General features: G+C 34.0%; 1 protein-coding gene across 1 annotated transcript; it reads left to right on the forward strand.

Moving 5' to 3' along the window:
• Positions 1-5,186: 5,186 nt before the first annotated feature.
• Positions 5,187-7,178, forward strand: LOC120251902 (bidirectional sugar transporter SWEET6b-like). Its single transcript, XM_039260550.1, has 6 exons — positions 5,187-5,253; positions 5,343-5,379; positions 5,476-5,692; positions 5,786-5,947; positions 6,715-6,834; positions 6,938-7,178. Exons 1-6 carry the CDS (start codon positions 5,214-5,216, stop codon positions 7,073-7,075), a joined length of 714 nt encoding a protein of 237 aa, XP_039116484.1. The 5' UTR covers positions 5,187-5,213; the 3' UTR covers positions 7,076-7,178.
• The last annotated feature ends 18,147 nt before the right edge of the window (positions 7,179-25,325 follow it).

Below are 25,325 nucleotides of genomic sequence, written 5' to 3' on the forward strand. Positions count from 1 at the left end.
TACAAGACAATTTTTATATCATAATATAAAAATTTAAAAACTCGAATCTATTGCAAATTTAGAAAAAAATCTATATTTTAAAATTTTTTATGTAATTTAGTTATTTTAATAATTAAGTAAAATTTAAAACTATTGCATCACATCAGACACTATCCAATTTTAAAAAGATATGATGAAAACATTATACCATATCATACCTCGTGGCGTAAAATCTACTTTAATTTTTTTTAAAATATTAGGTTGTGTTTGATTTGTTTTGATTGGCATTATTTTTTAACTTAAAAATAAAAAAATTTCTATGAAATATTCAAATTTTGTTGTTTGATTTTTTTTATTTTTCAAGGAAAATGTAACATCTTTCATGGAAAATACCTCATTTGTTGGTTGATTGCATCAATTTTCCCTAGAAAAAAATCACATTTTCTGTGCCGCTGGATTTGTTCATGATAAATTTATTTAACATATTATCAAGTTATATATTTTATCTTTTTTTACAAAAATTAAAAGAAAAGAAAAAACTTATCTTTTAATTTTTTTTTAAAAAAGTTATTTTAAATATCCACGTTATTTTTTCACATAGCCCGTTACGTTTTACTTGAAAAACTTTTCCCATGAAAAATTTTACATTGATTTGAGGGAAAATATGGTCACGTGATAGAGTTTGTGGACAAATTTTCATAGAAAATTTTGGCAAACAAACAGCAAAAATTTTTCCAGGGAAAATAAGAGATGAGAGAGAGGAGACATTTATTATTAACCTAACTTTTTATTTGAAAATAATTTTTTAAATAAAATTTTAATCAATTAAAAAGCCACATCAACATGAGTGGATGGAAAACGAAATAGCTATCACGAGATGGACTTGATTTTCCTCATTTCAAAAATACAGGGATGTCTAAACAGCAAATTAAATTAGAGGGACTAAAAGGGCAGATTTAATATAATAGAGAGACCAAATAGGGTATTACATCTTTTTATTTTTTTAGACTTCAAGGGATTGTGGATTCATGACTTCCATTATGGAAATCTAATAATGTTAATTATCCCAAACTAATTCATGGGAACCTTCGATTAAAAACAAGTGTGGATGAGAAATATTGGATATAAGAAATTAATTTTATCAATTTCCAAAAACAAATAAAATAGTACATAAATTTAATCAAGAAATTCAAGGACTAGAAATTCTAGCTCTCCTAATCTTATTTTCTTAATCTTCCAGTGGCCTCATGTAATTTGGGTCTACTTTCACTTTGTTATATCCAACTTTTTCGCCAAGAACCACGGTGAGGGCATCTCATTTGACTTTGTTGGCTTTGGTTTTTTTTTTTTGTTTATATATTGAATATCAGTTGGATCTCAAGTTGTGATTTCTCTATGTTTGTGAATCACAAACTTAATTTCTTTTAATTTAGACTTTCGAAAGCTCTGGTGTTTCATGCTTGTGAAGCTTTTAGTTTTGGACTTGTGAAGCTATTTGACTCTTTGACTTTTGATGTCTCAAAATTCCTAAGCTCATTTGTCTCATCATTTGAAATTTTCAAGCCTCAACTATCCTATGCTTTTGAGCCTTAGCTTGTGCATCTCTAAGTCATGACCATTCATATGATTGGGTCACTAACTTGATTGTTTTGACTTGTTTGGTGTTTTAGAATATCTTGTCAATTTTTGGGTAGGTATCCCCATTTGTTTGCTAATCATAGACTTGATTTCTTTTAATTTTTGAATTTAAATGTTTCAATGTCTCTTATCAAGGAAATACTTTTTTTATATATCAATTCACTTGAAACATTTTTTTTCTTCATTGAGAGAAAATTTTTTAACTCGTTACTTAGAGAACTTTCTTTTTTCACTAGTTGAGCTTTCTTTTAGTCAATTTAAGAATCCTATTTTTCTTACTTTTTTTTTATTCTTCTTATTTTTTTCTAACATACGAGGAGTGAGCATCATTTAATAAATTTTTTTAGGAAAAAACCTCTATTGACTCATATAGATCTCAAGGGGGGAGTTGTTTACCACTTCTTTGGGACTTCACAAAAGCTGGTGATCTTCAAGAGATTTCTACACTCAAGAGAGTTTTAAGAACTTTTCCACTTACTCAAGAGAGTCTCAAAAGGTAATGAAGAAACTCTCACAATGAGTATTCTCTACCAGTACATTGGACTTCAACATGAGTTAGTGATCTTCAACATAGTTTCCACTCAACTCAAGAGAGTTTCAAGAGATAAATGGAGAAACTCTCACAAAGAGTATTCTCTACTACTACATTGGATTCAGCATGAAATTAGTGGTCTTAAAAATATTTTCCCACTTCATCAAGAGAGTCTCAAGAAGACTTTGAAGTATTATCAACCCTACTATTTGAACTAATGTCAAACATAGCCAAATTTCCTAACAATCTCAACTGAATCTAGAACCACTATAACTTGCCAAACACATCAATAAGAACCAAGCATATCTTCAACTAGCGGTGTCAAGTGGGTCGGCTTGACTCGGCATGGCACAACCTGAGCACTATGCGTGCTTTGGGCTGACACAACCCACGTCTTCACAGTGGCAAACAAGTATGCCCACCGACCACTATAGTTTAGCCCAAGAAAGGACATGGCCCATTTTGGGCTGACTCGTGCCAGATGTTATTTTTTTAATAAAAACTTTAAAAATTTTAAAATTAAAAAAAAAATATTAATGAAAAAAAAACCTATAAACAACCATTGCTATTTAAATCATCATATATAATCTACTAATAAGTATATAATTTAAATGTAATAAAAAAACAAAATATCAATTATCCATTGCTGTTTTTCAGATTATCATTCAAAGATTACAAACTTTCAAAACTTCAAAAATCAAAACAATTACTCCTTGCTATTCATCAAAACAAGGAAGAACCCTATAAATCCCAAACATGAAGATACCCCTAAAAAGCTAGAAATCCCAACATTACGAAGATTCCTTATAAGCATCAGGCCTACCAATCTCGTCTACACCTTGTATGTCCTTCAAGCAACAATCTTGAATTAAAGTTCCAATAGTGGTGCAAACGCCACTGATAGCGCCCTTCGGCCCTCTCAGCCTAATGCTTAAGATCGCTCTATCTCCCTCTGTCCCCCAGTCTTCTTCCTCTATGTTTCTCCATCTCTCTCTCTCTCTCTCTCTATATATATATATATATATATATATATATATATATATATATATTGGTTGGTTAGCACTCTGGCTCTAGGCCTACATCTCCCAGCCTCTCTAGTTCTTCCTCTATTTTTCTGTTTTTCCTCTCCCAAGTCCCTCCCCCCACCCCTTTTTCCCTCTTCACTTATCAATCTCCATAAATAGATCTCCAAAAATAGATTGCAGCTCAATTTAACTCTCCAATTAATCAATCAATTTAGAAATATCTAGATTTAGCTCCCATTAATAAAATAGAGAATTCACTTGTCTCCATCATCAAATCTATTTAATTAATTATATAATAAATCATTTCAATTCTTAAAAATATAATAAAAAAACTTTTGTGTTGCGGCTATTGCCATAACATTTTAAAATTATGATATAAGTATTTAAGTAATTATTGATATTGCTCATATTTCTCCTCAAAAACATTTTCTTACTTCCCTTTCTATTCCTGGTTCTTTTTGAAAACTCATCTTCAACCTTGATATATATATATATATATGTGTGTGTGTGAGGATGAGTCATTTACACATTCTTTAGATAAGAAATCTAAAAAATTATACGTAAATCAGTCGTTAAATTCAAACTCAAACAGTTGTACAGTAGGCACACTTGTTTTGTGCAGTATTTAATGTGATGAACAGTGGCCGCAATATGATGCATTTACAGCTATGGGATCAACATTCAGACGGTACCTGCTCAATCACCACCGTTGAATCCCATTTACAGCCCTCAACAACCCACATTACTATTTATTTCTCTCTCTTTTTCCGTCTATCTCTCTTCTTTATTTTTGTTGTCTTACTTCTTTTTATTTTATGGGATGTTTGACAAATGTTCTTAGTTGATATTTTGTGTGTATATATATATATCTATATACTATAGAGGCTATATTTGGTATAATCTCATATCTACTTTAAAAAAAAAGTGATTTCAAAACAAACACATTTAAATTTAGCATGAATAATTTAACAATGAATCAAATTAGGAATAAAATAAAATAAAATAAAATAAAGACTTCTCCATTAACTAATGAATCAGATTCAATCAAACAATCATTAAGGATAAATAAGATTCATATTCAATGAAATCGTCATGAAAAATAAGATTCATGAACCCAATAAAATTTATTTACTTTCCCAAAGAAAATTAATAATAAATTGAGATAAATTGTGGTAATAAATAATCATACTTAACATAGACCAACTTTTATGTCCAGCCCTGAAATTTACCCATACAATTAATGCCATTAAATTCAATTTTATTACTTTCCCTAATTGAAAATATCCACCAAATCTATTTATTTATTTTATTAAAGTAGATGAATCATAAATTTTATTAAAAAAAAAAACCGAGCACATCCACCAAAATTAACCTAATTTTATCTTTCTATCTACATATACCTTCCTTTATTACAATTTTTCATTAAAAAAAAAACCATCTTACAACCAAAAAAAAATTCAAAATTCAAAAAACTAAAACTTTTTTAAATTACAAAACTTTATAAAATTTTAGTATTTTTTTCAGTGTCCTAATGAATAATAATGATATTTTTTTTATTACATAGATATTTATTAATAATTTAAAAACAAATTGAAGATAATGAAATTTGCCATCCACCTGGTCGGTTACTGGGTCAAAGTTCTTAAACAAAACCCTACTCTTTCCCACAAAAAAAAAAACCAAGCCATCTTATTAGCTCATTTCCCATACCCCACACTGAGGTCGGTTTCCGAGTCCAATTTTCAGGTCCCAGAAAATCCATCCATTCCGGGCACGACCTCAATTCTCGAACATCCAAGCCACCACCAACGGCCTCCAGCACTCTCCGCATAACCACAAGCTCACATTTTACCAAAAATAAAAACAAAAAATAAATAATAATAATAATTTATTTATTTATTTATTGAAACACTAATTATAAATTCAGACCATTAATAGCATTTATTGCTATCTCTATATAAACAAGTTCTATTCCTTCAACATTTTTTCTCAGAGACCTTCTTGTTACGTTCTTCGTCTCCTCCCAACCAAGCTCCAAAATGAGCCCCGATGGCATTCGCAACATCGTCGGCATCATCGGTAAACATCCTCATGCTTTCATTCTCATTATCTATAGATTCAAAGATGGAAACTTTATCACATGCATTCTCTATCTTCTTCTCTTGCAGGAAACATCATCACTCTTGGGCTCTTTCTCTCGCCGGTGTATGTATTAATTTGTGCTAGTATTATTTGTAGTTTCTTTAATCTTTGATTTGATTTTTGATGATTTGTGTTTTTGTTGTTGTTGTTGATTGTTAGGCCGACGTTTTTGAAGATATGGAAGAGGAAGGCAGTGGAGGATTTCTCACCGATCCCTTATTTAGCGACATTGTTGAACTGTGGGTTGTGGGTTTTCTATGGAATGCCTTTTGTTCACCCAAATAGTATTCTCATTGTTACTATCAATGGGGTTGGTGTTGTTCTTGAGTCGCTGTACATCATCATGTTCTTCGTTTACGGCACTAAGAAACTTAGGGTTTGTGGCATTGAAACCCTAGAAATCTTTATTGGTTTTGGTTTTAGAGTTTGGTCTCATGGTTTTTTTGGTTTTTGGTTTTTGGTTTTGTAGTTGAAGATGGTGATGATTTTGTTGGCGGAGATTGTGTTCATGGTGATTGTTATATTGGTTGTCATGCTCAGCACTCCGTCTTACGGTATTCGGACGAAGATTGTTGGAACTCTTTGTATTGTCTTTGGGACTATTATGTATGGCTCGCCGCTCTCGATTATGGTAATATTTTCTGCAACCCTGGACTAATCCTGATCTTTCTGAGATTTTTTGGTGCATGTGTTCTTGTTTTGATTATTTGGTTTAGATTTAAACTGCAGTTATATTTATCCACAAAATGTTGCAATGTTTGATCACTAATATAGTTGATATTTAATCAAACTTAATGTTAGATTAGTATTTTTATGTTTGTGTGTGTGTGTGTGTGTGTGTGTGTTATAATTTCATTGATTAATTTGATACTTTAGGTTTGTATCCCTCTAGGTTGGGTTTTGTAATTGATTATTAGGTTAGGATTTTTCTGATTTATAATATTAAACTCGCTAGCTTTGTGATTTAATTGAATATGTATAACTGCAATTTTAATTTTTTCATGTTTTTTAATTTTGATTTCAATCACAAAGCTAATTAATATAGTATTAAACTCATCAACGGTTAAGTCTGCAAATTTGATTCATATACTGTAATAAATGCCAGATTCATTCTGCATAGCATATGCATCATATACATATTCTTTTAACCTTTTAATGCTTTAGTTATGAGATGAACATTGCATCAATGAAAAAGTTACAAGTTTTCTTTATTAAATTGCAGTTTTATACTCTTTATAAATTCATTTCCATTCTGCATTTCATTTACAGCATGCACATTGCTTTGAATTCTCAAGTAACAAACTAAACACTCAATCAGATTGTGCCATGCCACATGTAAAGAGTATACATGTACTCAAAATACTCAAGTTTATTTGCTTGTTTGTTAATAATGCACAGGGACTTGTTATCAGGACTAAGAGTGTTGAGTACATGCCTTTCTACCTATCTCTTGCGAGCTGCCTCAATGGCATCGACTGGACAATCTATGGGTTTATTCACTTCGACATCTTCGTCGTTGTAAGTTCTATGGATCTTTGGTTTAATGAGTTTATGATTCAACGTAATGTTTATTGGAGTGTTAATTAGATTTACTATATAAAACAACTGCTGTCTTTTGTAGCTGCCTAATGGATTGGGAGCACTGCTAGGCTTAGCACAACTAGTTCTATATGCCTGCTACTACAAATCTACACCGAAAAAGACTGGCGAGCCGAGAGGGGAGCTCGAGTTGCCGACAACAGCACCATCAACAAGATGATGATGATGATGATGATGATGATTGTTGTGAATCAGGGTCTCATATTTTGATCAATACTGTTTGCAGGATTTTAGTTTTATTTTGGGATCTTGGATGATGATTGTTGTGAATCAGGATCTCATATTTTGATCAGTTCTGTTTGCAGGATTGTAGTTTTATTTTGGGATCTTGGATTAATGAATTGGTTCAATGTTTGCAAGTTTGACATGGTGCATGGCTATGTAATTTCTTGCAAATTAACCTCAATAGTCATAAGCTTGTTTTGCTCATGACAAACTGAAATTTAAATCATCATTTGTTATGGTTTTAAAAATTGTGTTCTTCTTTTCATTTTGGTGTTCGTTGTCTAAATATTTCAAAACTATTTTACTTTTGAATTATTTGCATAATTCCCTTGTAAAAAATTATAAAAAGTCTGCATATTTTGTTTAAAAAAAAACTTCAGTACTAATCATAAATTTCTCTCTTATTTCAGTGGTGTATCTTGTTGTTTGAATGAAATTAAAATACAATATGATCAATTCTTAAAAGCAGGTTAAAAGGTTTTGAAACACTAATCAAAATATATTTGTAAATTTTTTAAATATTACTTCTTTATTATTATTATTATTATTATTATTATTATTATTATTATTATTATTATTATTATTGTTTAGTAATATTTAAAGTTTTCTAAAATTAATTACTTATGTATTTGTTGAAATAATTAAATCTTTTTAAGTTGGGTGTGTATAACCATCTAATTATTTTCATGAACATATTTAAAATTAAGTTTAGGTAAATGCTCAAAATTTGCAAATATATATTTGATGGGCTAAGAAAAATTGATGATCTCGTTTTCTAAAAAAAACAGAGAGAAAACACCTTTTGATAAAAACACCAATGTTCTACACATAGTACCAGTGATAATAGATTATTAGAGTCATTGGCTTTTTAATTAATTTTTTATTTCAATAAAAAACATCATAAAGCATATTAGATTTAAATTCCAAATACCATACTTTCTTAATTATAAATATTTGAAACTCAAGTATTGAATAAGAAGTGTGTTTTAAATAAATAAGCATGAATGTCAATAATTTAATGAAACCAAAATTGCTGAAATAATAATAATAGTGTTTACATTGAAAGTTGGAGATATGAAACATGACTACCATCCTCGAACTTATAAGCAAACTTAAAAACACTAGCGCAAACACAAAAGATAGAGCAAGAGTGGTAATTAATCTATGAGATCACACTAGATTAAAATTCACTATATATATAAATATATATATATATATATATATATATATAAATCTATGATCATGTTTTAATGGAAGGCATGGAGGTTGGTGTAGTGAAGGGCAAGGGAGCAAAACCAATGCACATGCAAGGAAGCAAGTGAACATCAGTCAAGGTATTAGGTTTAAATGAAGACAAAGGGAAATGGTTGGCAAAGCGCAAAAGTGAAAGCCATCGAGTGGAGAGCACGCGTTTTAGGGATTCGGTTAGGCTATGACAGGTGGCGAATGGAAATGGGAGAATGCACGTGTGCGAGGGAGGTCGTTACTATCCAGCTGGGGAGGGGTATAAAGGAAGGGGAAAGAGAGAAAAAAAAGCTGAAAGTCATCTGGGCATGTCACTGGTCTCCGACGATCATCTCCGACCATCAGCAATGAGAGGGAAATAATTCCAAAGTTATCTTGCTATTTTTAATGCATTTTCTTCCAATATATTGACCTGTGTTCTTAGTTCCTGCTTTTATTCACTTCTGAAGACTTTATTAGTTGTTTTGGTTGATTTGGATGTTGATCTTTCATTCAATGTCTTCATCTTAGTTGATTACTATAAATAAGTGGATTCACATATTAATTGATGCTTGTGTCATTGAATTCAAGAGGAATGATGATCTGAATTTGATTTAGTTGAGAAATTGGGTGAATTAAGTGTTGCTTTTCAATAGAATTCTGTGAATCAGTGAGTGATTACAGAGATTGAACTTTTGTGAACTCTTTCTCCTCGAATTCATAACATATTTTGGTGCTTTCGTTTGTCACAATGGTTGATGGTACTAGATTGAAGGACGTGGCAGCCAAGGTGGATGCTATGTTCACAATGATGGAACAAAGGGAGGAACGGTTGTTAGCAGCCATGGATAAGAGGGAAGAGCAGATGAATTTAATGGAATAGACCTTACACACTATGTCCAAATGCCTGGAATCATTACAGGTAGCTACATCTACGCCAATTATGGAGGGATCTTCTCTTGTACGCATTGAGTTAATGGAGGACATAGATCATCGCAGAAATCCACCATTCTATACCAGATCGGTAAAAATTGATTTTCCCAGGTTTGAAGGTGAGGATGTTCTTCCCTAGACCTATAAAGCAGACTAGTTTTTTAGGCATTATCAGATTCATGATCCACATTGATTGGAAATTGCCTCCATTCACTTTGATGGTTTATTAGTACCATGGTTTCAGATGTTGGAGAAGAATGGCACTATGGGTTCTTGGTCAGCTTTGGATCACAGGATAATTATGGTCCTTCAGTGCTGGACAGTCCTTAATATTCCTTATTCAAGCTCACTCAAACAGATTCTGTCAATGCATATTATACTAATTTTACAATGTTGGCTGATCGAGTTGATGGAATAGCATCCAAAGCCTTACTGGCTTCTTTCATTAGTGGATTGCACAAAGAAATTCAGAGGGATATAATTCCCTAGAAACCTGATACTATCTCCCAAGCAGCGGCATTAGCCAGATTATATGAAGACAGATATATTCCTTTGGCTCGCCAATATCCAAAGAAATATTCCTATACCCCATATATTAATTCTGTGGCAATTCCTAGTAAAGTAGCAGTTCCTACAACAAGAGCATTACTTTCTCCAACAACAATTAACAATGTGTCTACCTCAATAGTGAGCTCTAGCAGTAATCCTCATTACAAAAAAATCAGCTTCAATGAGATGAAACTTCAGAAGGCTAAAGGATTATGTTTCAATTGTGAGGAAAAGTATTCTCCAACTCACAAGTGTGCTACCAAGAGGTTATTATTATTGCAGTGGGATGATGATCCTCTAGATGACACAACAGAACAAGAATATGAAATTGAGCTGGAAGTAGAGGCACCAAAATCAGAGGAAAAGCCCATTTCAAAGTTGTCACTTAATTCTATGAACAGTGCTCCTTTATCTGGTACTATACGATTTCTTGGTTCTATTCATGGTCATCTCGTAAAGATTCTGTTAGATGGTGGCAGTGATGATAATTTCATCCAACCGAGACTCGCCAAATTTCTACATTTGGAGATTCAATATCTATTCCTATTAAAGTCTTGGTTGGGGATGGCAACTCACTGCAAGTGGAGGGTTGTATTGACAAGTTGCATGTTCAAATTTAGGGCCACACTATACAAATTTCAGTTTATTTGTTACCTATTGCTGGTGTTGAGCTCATCTTGGGTGTTGCATGGTTGGCGACATTAGGACCACATTTGGTTGATTATAGTGCTCGATCTATTCAATTCTATAGTGATAAGACTTTCATTACATTGGGAGGAGAAACTAATCAGAGCCCTTAGCAAGCCTCAATTCATAAATTGCATCGTTTATGCACAACCAATTCAATTTCTGAATGTTTTACATTGATTGCCATGGAAGACAACAACTTGATTGATGTTGCACACTCTAGTAATACTTCAACAATGACACCTTTTTAGAAGTTGGATTTTTCCAAATGAGATGCCAAAATCTGTGAGACAGTTGTTATTAAAGTTAAAGTATCACACTGTGTTTTTTGTACCCAAAGGCTTGCCTCCTTCAAGACATTGTGATCATCAAATTGTGTTACAACCAAATTCTCAACCAGTTATGGTCATACCTTACCAGTATCCTCATAGCAAAAAAATAGAAATTGAATTACAAGTCAAGAACATGTTGGCAGAAGGATTAATCGAGCACAATTCAAACCCCTTCTCTTCTCTAGTTTTACTTGTCAAAAAAAAAAAGATGGTACATGGCATTTTTGCACCGATTACAGAGCCTTAAATACTATCACTATCAAGGATGCATTTCCAGTCCCAGAAGTGGATGAACTTTTGGATGAGTTGAGGGGGGGGGGTGCTTCTGTGTTTTCTAAATTAGACCTGAGATCAGGTTACCATCAGGTTTTGCTTCATCTAGCAGATAAACACAAGGCATCTTTTATACTCATCATGGCCATTATCAATGGCTCGTAATGCCCTTTGGGCTATCAAATGTCCCTACTACATTTTAGGCACTCATGAATGGCATTTTCCAATTTGCTATGTGAAGGTATGTATTGATCTTCTTTGATTACATTTTAGTGTACAGTATTGATTGGCATACTCATTTGCAACATCTTGAGGCTGTATTACTTACTCTCCAACAACACAAACTATATGCCAAATTTTCTAAATGCAACTTTGGGTTCTTACAAATTGAATATTTGGGACATGTGGTGTCTGCTTCTGGATTGCAAATGGATCAGACCAAAGTCACCGCTATCATTAACTGGCTAGTACCACAAAATCTCAAGCAATTGTGAGGCTTTCATGGCATTAGTGGATATTATTGGTGGTTTATCCACCATTATGCTTCCATTGTTCATCCCTTGAATGAACTTCTTGAGGATAACTTTCAGTGGTCACCCAACGCTCAGGGTGCTTTTGAATCTCTGGAGCAAGTCATTATATCTGCTTATGTCCTATAATTGCTATATTTTTCTCTTCCTTTTATATTGGAAATAGATGCTTCCGGGATTGGTATTGGCGCTATTTCGAGTCAACAAAATCACCTAGTTGCATATTTTTTTGAAAAAGATGAGTCCTGCATTGCAATGGCAATCAGCTTATGTGCGCGAACTCTATGCACTAACAGAAGCAGTGAACAAATTCTGCACTATCTATTGGGTCATAAATTTATTATTCATACAGATCAAGAAGCTCTCAAACACTTATGTTCTCAAACAATTCAAACACCAAAACAGCAACGTTGGTTGCCCAAGCTCCTTGGTTATGATTTTCAGATTGAATATAAACTTGGGAAGGAAAATTTGGGGGCTGAAGCTTTGTCACGAAGTTTCTATTTGGCATTATCTTCTATTCACTATACTTTAATTGATCAACTACAGCAGTTACAACAGCAGGACTCTAGGTGTGTTTTCGTGATTAATTCTATAGTAGTTAGTGACTCCCAAGACACTTCTTTTTCCTATAGCAACAACTTATTATACAAGCAGGGTAAACTGGTGGTTCCCAATCATGCTGAAATCAGGAAATTATTACTGCAGGAGTTTCATAATTCTCCAATGGGGGGTCATGTTGGATCTATGAGGACATACGCTCAATTAGCAGCTTAATTTTATTTGCAAGTTGTGCCTGTAGATGTTAAATCTTATATTTGACAATGTGTGACATGTCTGTTAGAAGTATGTCCTCGAATGCCAACAAGAATACTTGTATTAGGGCATTTCATTTGTATTATACATTCTTTTTCTTATTAAATATGCATTTATTTTGATGTTCATATAAATCTTGTGATAGAATTATAATTAGTTTTGAATATCATAGTACATGTGTATTAAGTTAAACCTTCTATTCTTTGTGGGATAAAGAGGAGATCACTATAAGGGTTTAATACTTATACACTTAAATAGTTCACAAATTAGAGAATCTTTAATTGGGCGTTAAAGGTTCGTAAGGATTTGTATGACATATACTTTGACAAAGAGTGTTGGTTGAACACTATAGAATAGTAGGAGCATATGTCATAAATGTATCATTGGGATTGGTGTATTCGAACATAACTCGTAATAATCCAATGACATGGGTTTTACTCTTTGACGGTTAATGATTGGGATTGTTGGTTATGATCATAAGAGTGAAACTTAGACATGACGTATCATGATCACAATATACTTGTGACATCTAGTCTGTTACTAGAGTTATTAGGTAGGGCCGACCTAGAAGTGTGACTATGTCGAGCAAGTAGCAGTTGTGAGTGATCACTACGAACGAATTCGTTTCTCGGAAGTAAACAAGTCAGTATCCTATGCGATTATAAGTATGTGAGATTAGAAGACTTTGGCCAAGGCAGTCAAACTAATCGTGTGGGACACGAAGGGTAGTTTGGTAATCTTACTCTATAATAGTTATTAGCATACGATCAAGTTCAGTGAGTTTGACAATTATTATGGTTCTCACTCGGTTGGGATACAAGAATGAAGGGTTTATATATATATGGTAATCATAATCGGAAAGGTTCATAATGATCTACTCATTCGTGTTCAATTGGGTTACGACGTGGAGTCACGGGCCTGGCTAGGTGTCACCCACATCCTTTAGTATCCTCCCATTGCCAATTAGAACAAACCTAGGGAGTCACGCTTAAAGGGATAAAGAATCAGTCTCGTTTTGAGTACACAGATAAAATTGTCAATTTACAATTTTACTTCATGGGATGAGTAAAATTGTAAATTGGTCTAGGGTTTTTGTCTTAGATTTAAATTTTGATTTAAATTCGATGGAGTTGAATAGATAATCAAAATTATAAGGACTCAAAGACAAAAGTGGTTTTAGTTACATTAGGACTCATATTTCTAATAGAACTTCTATGATAATGTTTATCATATTATGAAGGTTCATATTTCTAATAGGACTCATAACTAAATAATGTTTATCATATTATAAAGGTTCATATTTCGAATAGGACTCATAATTGAATAATGTTTATCATGTTTTATGAAGTCTCTATAAATATGACTCCTCTCTAACCCTAGAATCAATCAATTAATCTTTTAGTAGGAAAATTCCCCAACCTCTCTCTACCTCTCTAACTCTAGCCGTTATTTGGAGAAGAAGAGGAGATTATCTCTTAATTCCAGTGTGTGATCTAGAGGCGTGGGACTTTCTTTCGGGGGTAGGAGATCTATGACAATCCAAGAGACAAATTCAGCACATCGAAGAAAGGCTTTCAAACATTAAGAGGTAATTTTCTAGGACGTTTAATTAAATTACTGTGTTCATTACAACAATTAGGGCATATTGCAAATTTATTATTGCTTCCGCATGGCTTTGATGATGTTATTTGATTTTTGCGATATTACCTAACAATGTCAATAAGCAAAAATATCTCAGAGACACCCAAGTGGACTTCTGCAACCACTTCCCATTCCTCACCAAGTATGGGAGGACATATCCATGGACTTTATTGCTGGATTACCCATATCTAAGTAATTCATAGTCATCTTTGTGGTCATGGATCGTCTCTCAAAGTTCGGTCATTTTATCCTACTCAAAATTGACATTAATAGTTCAATTGTTTCTGAGGCCTTCATAAAAAATGTAGTCAAAATTCATGGAATACCCAGATCAATTGTAAGTGACAGGGATAAAACATTTCTCAGCTCCTTCTGGAAACATTTTTTTCAAGGCTATGGGAACTACCTTATCTATGTCCTCTACCTACCACCTACAATAAGATGGCCAAATTGAAGTGTGAATAAATGTTTAGAGTCTTATCTGCATTGTTTTGTCTCAGCTAATCCAAGAACATGGGTGGACTGACTTCCTTGGGCCCAATTTTGGTACAATTCGGCATTTTATTCTAGTGTTGGAATGACACCATTTAACATTCTCTTTGGCAGAGATCCCCAACCATTGGTACCATATAATTCTGATGATCAAGATCCTCCTAAGGTCACTACAATTCTGCAACAAAGGGATCAGATTTGAAACAATTGAAGCACAATTTACTCAGAGCTCAAGAAAGGATAAAAGGCCTACTGATTGCAATCGTACTAAAATTTCTTTTAATGCAGGAGAATAGATCTTTGTGCAATTTCTACCTTACCGGTAGCAAACAGTGGCATTGATAAAACACCAAAAGCTTGGTATGTGTTATTTTGGACCCTTCCAAATTCTTCAATGAATTGAGTCTGTCGCATATAGGCTTCAATTGCCTAAAATAGCTCGCATTTATCCAGTTTTTCATGTATCTCTGCTAAAGGAATCTGAAGGCAATCCTATTGAGGAATAGTTATCATAGACATCCTCCATCTTATTCAATGAATTAGGTCTGGAGTTACAGCCTCATGCTGTGTTGCAAAAATGAGAGGTGATGAACAATAGGAATTTAATTTCCTAGGGATTAGTCAAATGGGAAGGCCTAACAGCTGATGAAGCTACTTGGGAAAATTTGGGTCAATTACAACACACTAATCCATCGTTAGACCTTGAGGACAAGGTCGTATTTATAGCTGGGGGTGATGTAATGAAGGGCAAGGGAGCAAAACCAATGAACTTGCAAGGAAGCAAGTCAACATTAATCAAGGTACCAGGTTTAAATGAAGACAAAGGGAAATGGCTAGCAAAGCGCAAAAGTGAAAGGCAACGAGTGGAGAGCACGCGTCTGAGGGATTCGGTTAAGCTATGATAGGTGCCGAATGGAAATGGTAGAAGCCACGTGCATGAGGAAGGTCGTTACCATCCTGCTGTGGAGGACTATAAAGGAAGGGGAAAAAGAGAAAAAAAGGAGGGAAGAAGCTGAAAGTCATCTGGGCTCATCACTGGTCTTCGGCAATCATCTCCGACCATCAGCAAATGGGAGGGAAGTGATTCCCGAGTTATCTTACTGTATGCATTTTCTTCCTATGTATTAACCTGTGTTCTTAGTTCTTGATTTTATTCACTTCTAAAGATTTTATTAGTTGTTTTGGTTGATTTGGATGTTGATGTTTCATTCAACGTCTGCATCTTAGTTAATTACTGTTAATCAGTGGATTCGCATGTTGATTGATGCTTGTGTGATTGAATTCAAGAGGAATGATGATTTGAGTTTGATTTAGCTGAGAAATTGGGTGAATTAAGTGTTGTTTTTCAATGGAATTCTGTGAATCAATGAGTGATTACAGAGATTGAACTTTTGTGAACTCTTTCTCCTCGAATTTATAACAGTTGGCAGCTCAAGCTCTCCTTTGGGCTAGCCCTTATCTTCTTTTGGTGTTGATTTGAAATAACAACCATATAAAACAAGTTGAATTAAGCCTAGTAATGCTCCTATTCCATTAGGAATCTGCAAAATAAATTGTAACAATTAGAGACATAATGAGATTATTATTGCTCATATAAAAAAAGATTAAATCAAATTAAAATAAATACTCCGTATATAATATATATGAAAAAAGGACTTACAACAACGAAGATGTCACAGTGAATGAAACCGTAAATGGCCTAGTCTATTCCATTAAGGCAACCCACGAGTGTTAAGTAGAAAGACATGTATTTTACGCTTTATTCCCAAATAACCCGTCTCAGCACATTATTAACAATTATAAGCATAAAAGAATAATAAAAATTAACAACAAGGACAACAGATTTTATTAAAGTTGTCAATTTGCTCTGGATACAACGGGGAACTTGATTCCTCACCCTAACAAGGTCGGAACCGGGGTTAAAATTCGGGGAACAGGGTTGAGGCCTGAGCAAGATGTAAATCCCCAGCCTTGAATATATGATTTAAAGATTATATATACATATATAATGTTAGAAAATTATTTATATTAAATAAACATATATAGTATTAAAAGATAATGTATTTAATATATTCATATAGTAAAAGAGGATAAATGGATGCCAAAAAAAAATCGGGACTAGAAATCCCTAAACCCGGTAATCCCCAGGAGGGCAGAGATGGGCAAAATTTTTTTCCTATACCCGAGTTCAGGGATGAGTTTGGCAAGTGAGGGTCAGAATTGGGGAATACAGCTCTGGTGAATCCCATCCCGTTAACATCCTAAATTATATACATAAGAATATGAAACATGAGAATGAAAAAAAAAAAGGAACAATGCTATTACCATGATGGATAATGGTGAAACATACATAAGTGTCACGAAGATGACACATAGAGAGCCAATAATCTTTGTGTGAATGTTGTGGTCATGAGCAACTAGCATTGTTGTGAGGATGACAATAGCTATGAACACTACTTCAGCAATTAAGATCTCCAACATCTTCAACTATATAAGATTTTTATGAATGAAAACATTGTGTATGAAGTTCCGGTATCATTGTTGTTCATAATTACATACTCTGATTTTGCATTTACCATAAATGAAAAACATCATGATGTAGAGAGCCTCAACGACAAAACCAAACCCATTGATGGTGACAATGAGAAGACTATTTGGGTGCACAAAAGGCATGCCATTGAACACCCATAAGGCACAATTTAATAAGGTGGATGTTAGAGTAATTATATATACTTTGTACATGCTAAATTTATATATTCTACCTACACTTGTATTTATACTAATTGTATCTATTTATTGGCCCTTACCTTAATGAAAATTATGCCCATTCTTATCAACATCTAACATGGTATCAGAGATATTCTTTCGGTGATTTTTTTTATCGCTGGATTGGAGTCTACTTCACCGGATTTCTTTTGATAGCTTAATCTGTCTCTCATCGCCCTCAAGTTTCTTCTCCCCGGCCAGATCATGTCTGGGTTTTGCTCCAAGCCTCTCCCTGCTTCTCCCTGTCAGATCCCGTTGTCTCGAGGATGCATTTGCCACCAACGCACTGGCTTTCCCACTCCGTCACCAACATCGTCCCCTGGCTCACTACCAATGTTGCCGTATCACATGGCCGCTTCTTTTCCTCGTCTATTCTACCGTTTCTTGCTTATATCCTCCTGCATATTGTCCATTTCCATTTACTGCTTATCTATAAAAAAAACTATTTCTACATGATCCAGTGGCTTACCGTCAATGGGTGTTTCTTTATCATTCTTCAAAGGATCACCGCTGCAACCATTAGCAAATAAATTTTGCTTTGCATGATTTTCATCTGATGATGTTCTGGCTCTATGAAACGATCTAGATGCTCCTTTGGTATATTTCAATACCCGACCAAACCTTACGGATCATGCATTGATTCACTGCATGAATTCTGAGGCACACAAATTCCCAGCCAACATAAGTGGAAGACATCCACGAATTCTGAGGCACACACATTCCCAGGCAACACAAGTGACAGACATTCACTAGTGGCATACGAATTCTTGAATTTTTTTTTTGAAAAGGTTGATGGTGATGGCCTTAATTGATTGATGATGACCATTTTCGAAAAAAAAAAAATATAACACATGAACTCGGTATCCTCTCCCAATTTTCTTACTCCAGGGGATGTCAAGTTAAATGGCTCCAATTACAAAGAATGGTACACTACTGTACGCATCATTCTATTCTGATTAGAGCTACTTGGCCATGTGGATGGTGCATCCCCCCTTAAGAGATTGACAGTATATTTGCTTCATGGTTACTGCTAATCATCGTGCCATAACCCTCATATATCAGTCCTACGAAGTTGACATTCGTATGGAGATTAGGCATCTTTTAATTGCCCTTGCTATGTGGGACTGCCTAATCATATGTTTGAGTAGTCTAGTTCTGCTTGCCATTATACTATTTTACAGGATCTCACTTATGTCCAGCAATGGGAGCGCTTTGTCCGGGAGTATGTTACTGAGTTACGATCTTTATGGAGACAACTTGATTCTCTAGAGTCTTCCACTTATTTGACATGCAAGTATTGTACGACATGCATTCAGTCTCGCAAGACACAACAGACCTTTGAGTTTCTAATGCATCTCCATCCTGACTATGAGGCTGTTCGTAGCCAATTACTTAATCTGGACCCTATTCCATCCTTTGATGATGTTGTGCACAGTGTTATGGTTGAGGAGACTAGGCTATACACACTCTCATCCTCTCATCCAGGTTCTACTGATATAGTCCTGGCTGTGAATTCTTTGTGCTCTCTCGATCCTCTACTCCCAGTGCTCCATTCTTCTCCTCAACTAGATTATCTCTTTTTTTTCTGTTATGCAAGCGATAAGGGCATGCGAAGACTCACTGTCCAAAACTTTAGCAATGGCAACAATAACATCCACAACATTGCCCTCCTTAGGGATCTAGTAGTGTTTCTTCATCACCTTATGCTACTAATGTCGAGGTCTTCTCAGTTGCTCAGCTCATAGAGCAACTATATGTCATGCAATCCAGTTCCTCCTATGTCATGCCTGCTGCCTTTGGTATGTCTTCCTCTTCATGGATTTTAGATTCTGGTGCTACCCATCATATGATTGTGAATGCCACTACCCTAATTCATCTCTATAGCACCCACCCGTTTTCTAGTGTTCATACTGTTAACGGAAGTTTTCTTCTTGCCACGGAGTCCGGTCACCTTTGGCCTCCTTCATTCACTGTTCCCACAGTTCACCATGTTCTTGGTTTAGCTTTAAACATTATTTCTATCAGTCAGCTTACTGATCATGGTTTGACTATTACCTTTTTCTCTTCTGACTATTCTGTGCAAGACCATCTTACAAGACAGAGGATTAGGACCATACGTAGAGTTGGCTGTCTTTATCACCTTGAGTTTCTTCATTTACTTGTATCTCCCTCTTCTTCCACATGCACTCCTATTATTGTTGTTTCTGTTTATTCTTTAGATCGTTGGCACTCTCATTTAGGGCATGTATCTAATGCTTGCCTGAACTATTAACTATTTCAGGTTGTCTTAATTCTGTCCTTTCAGGCTGATTATCTTCTTGTATGGGTTGTAAGTTTGCTAAACCTTGCGCTCTTCCTTTTTCCTCCAATGACTCCTTTTCTGTCTCCACTTTTGATCTTGTACATTCTGATGTCTAGGATCCTGCTCCTTACTCTTAAGTTACTGGGTTCTCTTATTACATAAGCTTTATTGATGATTTTTCTAGATATACCTAGCTCTACCTTATACGTTCTCAATATGAAGTATTGACTATCTATTCTCAATTCACACACATGGTGCATACTCAGTGTGGGAAACGAATTAAGGTTCTTCAAACCGACGGAGCTAAAGAGTATCTCTCTACATCTTTTCGTGCTTTACTTTCCTCTCACGGTACCCTTTGTCAGCAGTCCTGTCCTTACATACCTGCTTAAAATAGTGTTGTTGAGAGCAAGCATCGCCATATACTTGAGACCACTCGCCCCTTCTTTTTGCCTCTTCTGTTCCTCAACAATTTTGGGTAGAGGTTGTTCTTCCCTCCATCTATATCATTAATAGAACACCTTCCTCTACTCTTTATGGTGTTACTCCTTATGAGCGTCTTTTCTCTTGTTCCCCATCTTATGGTCATCTTCACACTTTTGGCTATGTTTACTTCATGATTCTATTTTCCATTGAGCGAACTAAACTTTCTCCATGTTTTGTGATATACATTTTTCTTTGCTACAGCTCTAAACACAAGGGTTATCGCTGCTATGATCCTACATTTCATCATCTTCGTATTTCTCATCATGTTACCTTTCTTGAAGATACACCTTTCATTTCTTAGGTCTTTGTCTTCTCCTCCTACTCCTTTTCCTTCCATTATACTACCCATCTCCTTCACTCCTGGCACCTCCATGACTCCACACACAATTTCCTCTGACATTCCTTCCATCTCCATGACTCCCCACATAGTTTCCTCTGATCTTTCTCCTTCTTCTTCTATGCCCCCTCCCCCCTTCCCCCTCCCATCTTCCCCTGGTGTTTGTTTTGATACTTCAGGTGATTCTCTCGCTTCCTCCTCTAGGCCCACCTCTTTTGAAGGTGCTCATGCCGTCCATTATCGTTATCCAGGCCGTAGTCATCGTCCTCCCGCTAGGTTTGTTCTTTCTCTCTCTTTTACCTACTCTCCACATTTTCAGACCTTTCTTGCTACTGTTCACACTCATCATAAGCCACAATCATATCGTAAGGTAATCCAGCATCCCCATTGGTAGCAGGCTATGACAAATGAACTTGGGGCTCCTGAGCGAATACATTCATGGGATCTCATTCCCCTTCCTTCCGGTGTTATCCCCATCAGTTGTCGATGGATCTATAGGGTCAAGACTCGTACTAATGGCACTATTGAGCGCTATAAGGCTCGTCTTGTTGCTCGTTGCTTTACTCAGGAGTGTAGCATTAATTATGAGGACACCTTTACTTTTGTCGCTAAGTTGATTACCATTCATCTTCTTCTTGCTATTGCTGTAGCATTTCATTAGCCACTCTATCAGTTAGATGTAACCAATGCCTTCTTACATGGGGATCTTCTTGAGGAGGTTTATATGACTCCTCCTCCTAGTTTCTCTCATCCACCCCAGTATGTGTGTCATCTTTGCCAGACCATTTATGGGCTCAAACAGGTTCCTCTCGTCTAGTTAGACCATTTTCGTTGTTAGACTCCTCGTGATTATGCCATCTTCACTCGTTAGACTCCTCGTGGTCATACTATTCTTTTTCTTTATGTCAATGATACGGTTATTTCAGGTGATGATACTGACACTATTATTTCTCTAAAACAACGGTTACACACCGAGTTTCAAATGAAAGATCTTGGTCCTCCTCTTTACTTTCTGGGTCTTGAGATTGCTTATTCTCGTCGTGGTTATTTGGTGTCTTAGCAGAAATACATTTTTGACATTTTACAATGAGTAGGCATCATTGATCTTCTATTGCTTCCACTCTTGTTAAGTGACATCACCGTCTCTCTTCTTCTGATTTTGAGCTTATGATTGATCCCATTCGATAACAAGCTATTGTTGGTGCTCTAGTCTATTTGGCTATCACTCGACCCGATATTGATTATGATGTTTGTGTTCTCAGTCAATTTGAGAGTATTCCTCACTCTACTCATTATAATACACTTTATGGGTTCTTCGTTACGTCCGTGTTACTATCACTCGATCTTTATTTTTCTCGGCCACATCATTGTCCGAGCTACGTGCCTACTGTGATGCTGATTGGGCAGGAGATTCTACTAATTTGAGATCTACCACTGGCTTCTGCATTTTCCTTGGAGATTCCCTTATCTCTTGGAAAAACAAGAAACAATCTATTGTTACTCTTTCTACTACTGAGGCTGAGTATGGTGCTATATATGTCCTCCACTACCAAGGAGATTCTTTGGTTGCGTCAGATTTTGATGGATTTTGGTGTCTCCATATTGTGACAACCAAAGTGCCATCAAAATTGCTGCTAATCCAGTGTTTTATGAGCGCATGAGGCATCTTAAGGTTGCTCTTCACTTTGTTTGTTATCATTACCTTGCTGGCAGTATTCTTCTTCCGTATGTTGTCTCCGCCCAACAGCTTGTTGATTTTTCACTAAGGCACATATGTTTCTTGATTTCAGTTCCTAGTTGGCAAACTCTCAGTTTATGATCCACCATAAGTTTAAGAGAAACTGTTAGAGTACTTATATATACATATACATATACTTTTTACATGCTATATTTATACATTCTACCTATCCCTTGTATCTATATCTATACTAATTGGATATATTTATTAGGCTCTTGCCTTAATGAAAGTCATACCCATTTTTATCAACATCTAAAAGTACCCAACTAGGGAATGGGTGAGAAGTCTTCCACAGCAAAATGTGGGTCTAATAACACATTAAAAAAATATGAAATAATAAAAAATAAAAATAATAAAAATAAATAAGATAGAGAATTAGGGAAACACAAACTTATACCGGTGAAAGAAAGAGTCCAAATGTAACAACATTACCTACATGCTTATAAAATAGAAAATAAGTATTAACATAAATTAATTCGTAATCTATGGAGAAAAAAAAATATGAAATCTTTCATACCTATGATGCCAAGAATATAACGAATAGCGTTGGGAGTCATGATGGCCTTCGAATGAGTGAGGAGATGGGAAAGTATGAAAGTTGTTAATAAAGTTGGAGTTTGAGAGAGGGTTTATTATTAAAATTATCTATTTAATTATTATTTAAACTAGATTATTATTTTTAATTGTTAGTTATTATTATTTTACATTTATTATTATTTTTTGTTAAAATTATTTATTTAATTTTTATTTGAACTAGATTATTATATTTAATTAATAGTTACTATTATTTCACATTAATTATTATTTATTATCCAAATGATCTAATTAATTATTATTAAAATTAAATTATTATTTTATTTATTAGTTATTATTATTTTACTTTAATCATTATTTATTATTAAAATTATATATTTAATTATTATTTTAATTATTAAATAAGAAGGGCAAATGTGATATTTCACCCCAAGGAGTGAGAGATTGCCACTCATCTCTCACTCCTCACTCATTACTCACCCACTCCTTTCTCACCCCCATACATAGTCATCTAAACAAGATATTGGAATCACAAAATAATGATTCTCAGTCCATGTCTTGCAATCAAACACACCCATAATAGACTACAATAGAATTTGTTTAGGACCAAGAATTCTAGTTTGATTCAAAATTTATATATTTATACCTTACTTACTAGTGGTAGTCTATGATGAAATTTTATTTAGATTCAAAATTAGTAATTTTATTTTTACTCAGAGTAAATTAAGGATGTGGTTTTGGTGATAAAAAATAATAATAAAAAAGAAAAAGAAGTTTTGTTAAATCTCAATGAGATGATCATTGTGGGCATGGTAGACTGGTAGTTTAAATCAGTAAGTAGGTGTTATTTGCAAGAAAAGATGGGTCATGTTTAAAAACAGATGATCAATTTTTAGTAGTCCGCACGCGCCTTAGCTTGTTTTAAAAATCCTTTATATTATTTATTTTTATTGCAAATAAGCCGAATGTCAAATTTTTTAAAATAAATATGCAAAATAATAAAAATAAAGTTACTGAAAATGTTTTGGTTAATTATATTTTTTAAAAATTTTATAATATGAATTTGTAAATACTTTTTTGTGTGTAATTATTTATAGTAGAAGGATGGTTTGGGTAGAATCGTTATTTCTATGTTGTCTTTGTTTATAGAAAATGTAGTTCGGATATTTATAACTATTATAGTTCATAAATTGAAACAAAGTTTAAATTACAATAAAAAGTAAAACAGGGGTTCATATGAAAAAAAATAAATACACTAGTGTGATTGCCGCCTTTCAATTATCACCAATCCCTTGTGTAAATACTTGGTTCGACCAACATGTCCAAATCTAATAATCTATAATTACACATAAAGTTAATGACATCTTAGTTAATTGGCACTAAGAATTTTGCTTAGGGTATTCATGTCCTTGCCGAAGAAGTGGGTTCAAACATCAAATTATACACGGTGATTGCACAAGTGGATTAAGGTATTAATGCCTTACCTGTGTACACCCGTGACTTGATTTGTCTACATTTATCCAAAGGAAAAAAATTGCACACAAATCAAATTACAAGGAGGCCTAAAGCCCAACACTTAATTGTTCTATTTTTTAAATTATTTGAATTTATTAACAATAAATTGTAATAATATACACATATATGTACTTCTAATATTTTGTATATGCGACAATGGAGTTATGTTTATATTTTATTGAATCTCTTGACTCGAAATGATAGCAGAGCCGGTTTGAAAAAGGATCTTACAGTGTCTAGGAATGGACCAGGAGAGTCTCTTAACGTCTTTTTTTTTTCCCTTTCTATTGATGAACTAACTATCATCTTAAGTCAAAATAACTCTTTAAGATTAAATAAAAAAAACATGAGGGGTTTTCTAAACATATGAATTAGAAGGTACATTATCATCCCGTTATATATCAAACTCCATTGTAAGAAAATCTCAGTTTTCACTAAAAAAATAAATATAAACGTGAAAACTTCTACCAGAGATCGAACATGAAAGTCTATCCAAAGTGAAGAATGAGTGATTGAGATATTAACTCCATGCATATGTACATCCTTGACTTATTAAAATAAAGAGCACTTGTCCCCTATTTGTCAAAAAAAAAAAAAAAAATCTCATTTTAAATTACTGGAAATATAATCACAATACTAATTAATTAATTATAATTGTTGCTTATTCAAGTAAAGAATCTCAAATTTAATGATGAATTTGGAAAATAAATATTTTATGAGCCAAATGCGTAATTTCTTCAAAAGCTAAATTTTATATAAAACTCCACAAAAACCGATTATTTACTATACATATATCTTATTGTTTAATTCCAAATTGATACTTCTATCCTCATTTGAAACACAAACTGCTGCTATATTAAGATTAAAATTTGTATTTTCACTTGGATGAGAAGTATATTGGCTAAAATATTTTTTTAAAACTGTTGGATAAATAGTTTCAAAAAAATTGACATTTATAATCTCTATAAATTGTTTTACACGTTCATATACATGTCTCTTTCTAGAAGCCTTCTTTGGTTTTTTATATGTC

This window comes from Dioscorea cayenensis, chromosome 20, assembly GCF_009730915.1.
Source record: "Dioscorea cayenensis subsp. rotundata cultivar TDr96_F1 chromosome 20, TDr96_F1_v2_PseudoChromosome.rev07_lg8_w22 25.fasta, whole genome shotgun sequence".
In the NCBI taxonomy this organism is placed as follows: domain Eukaryota; kingdom Viridiplantae; phylum Streptophyta; class Magnoliopsida; order Dioscoreales; family Dioscoreaceae; genus Dioscorea; species Dioscorea cayenensis.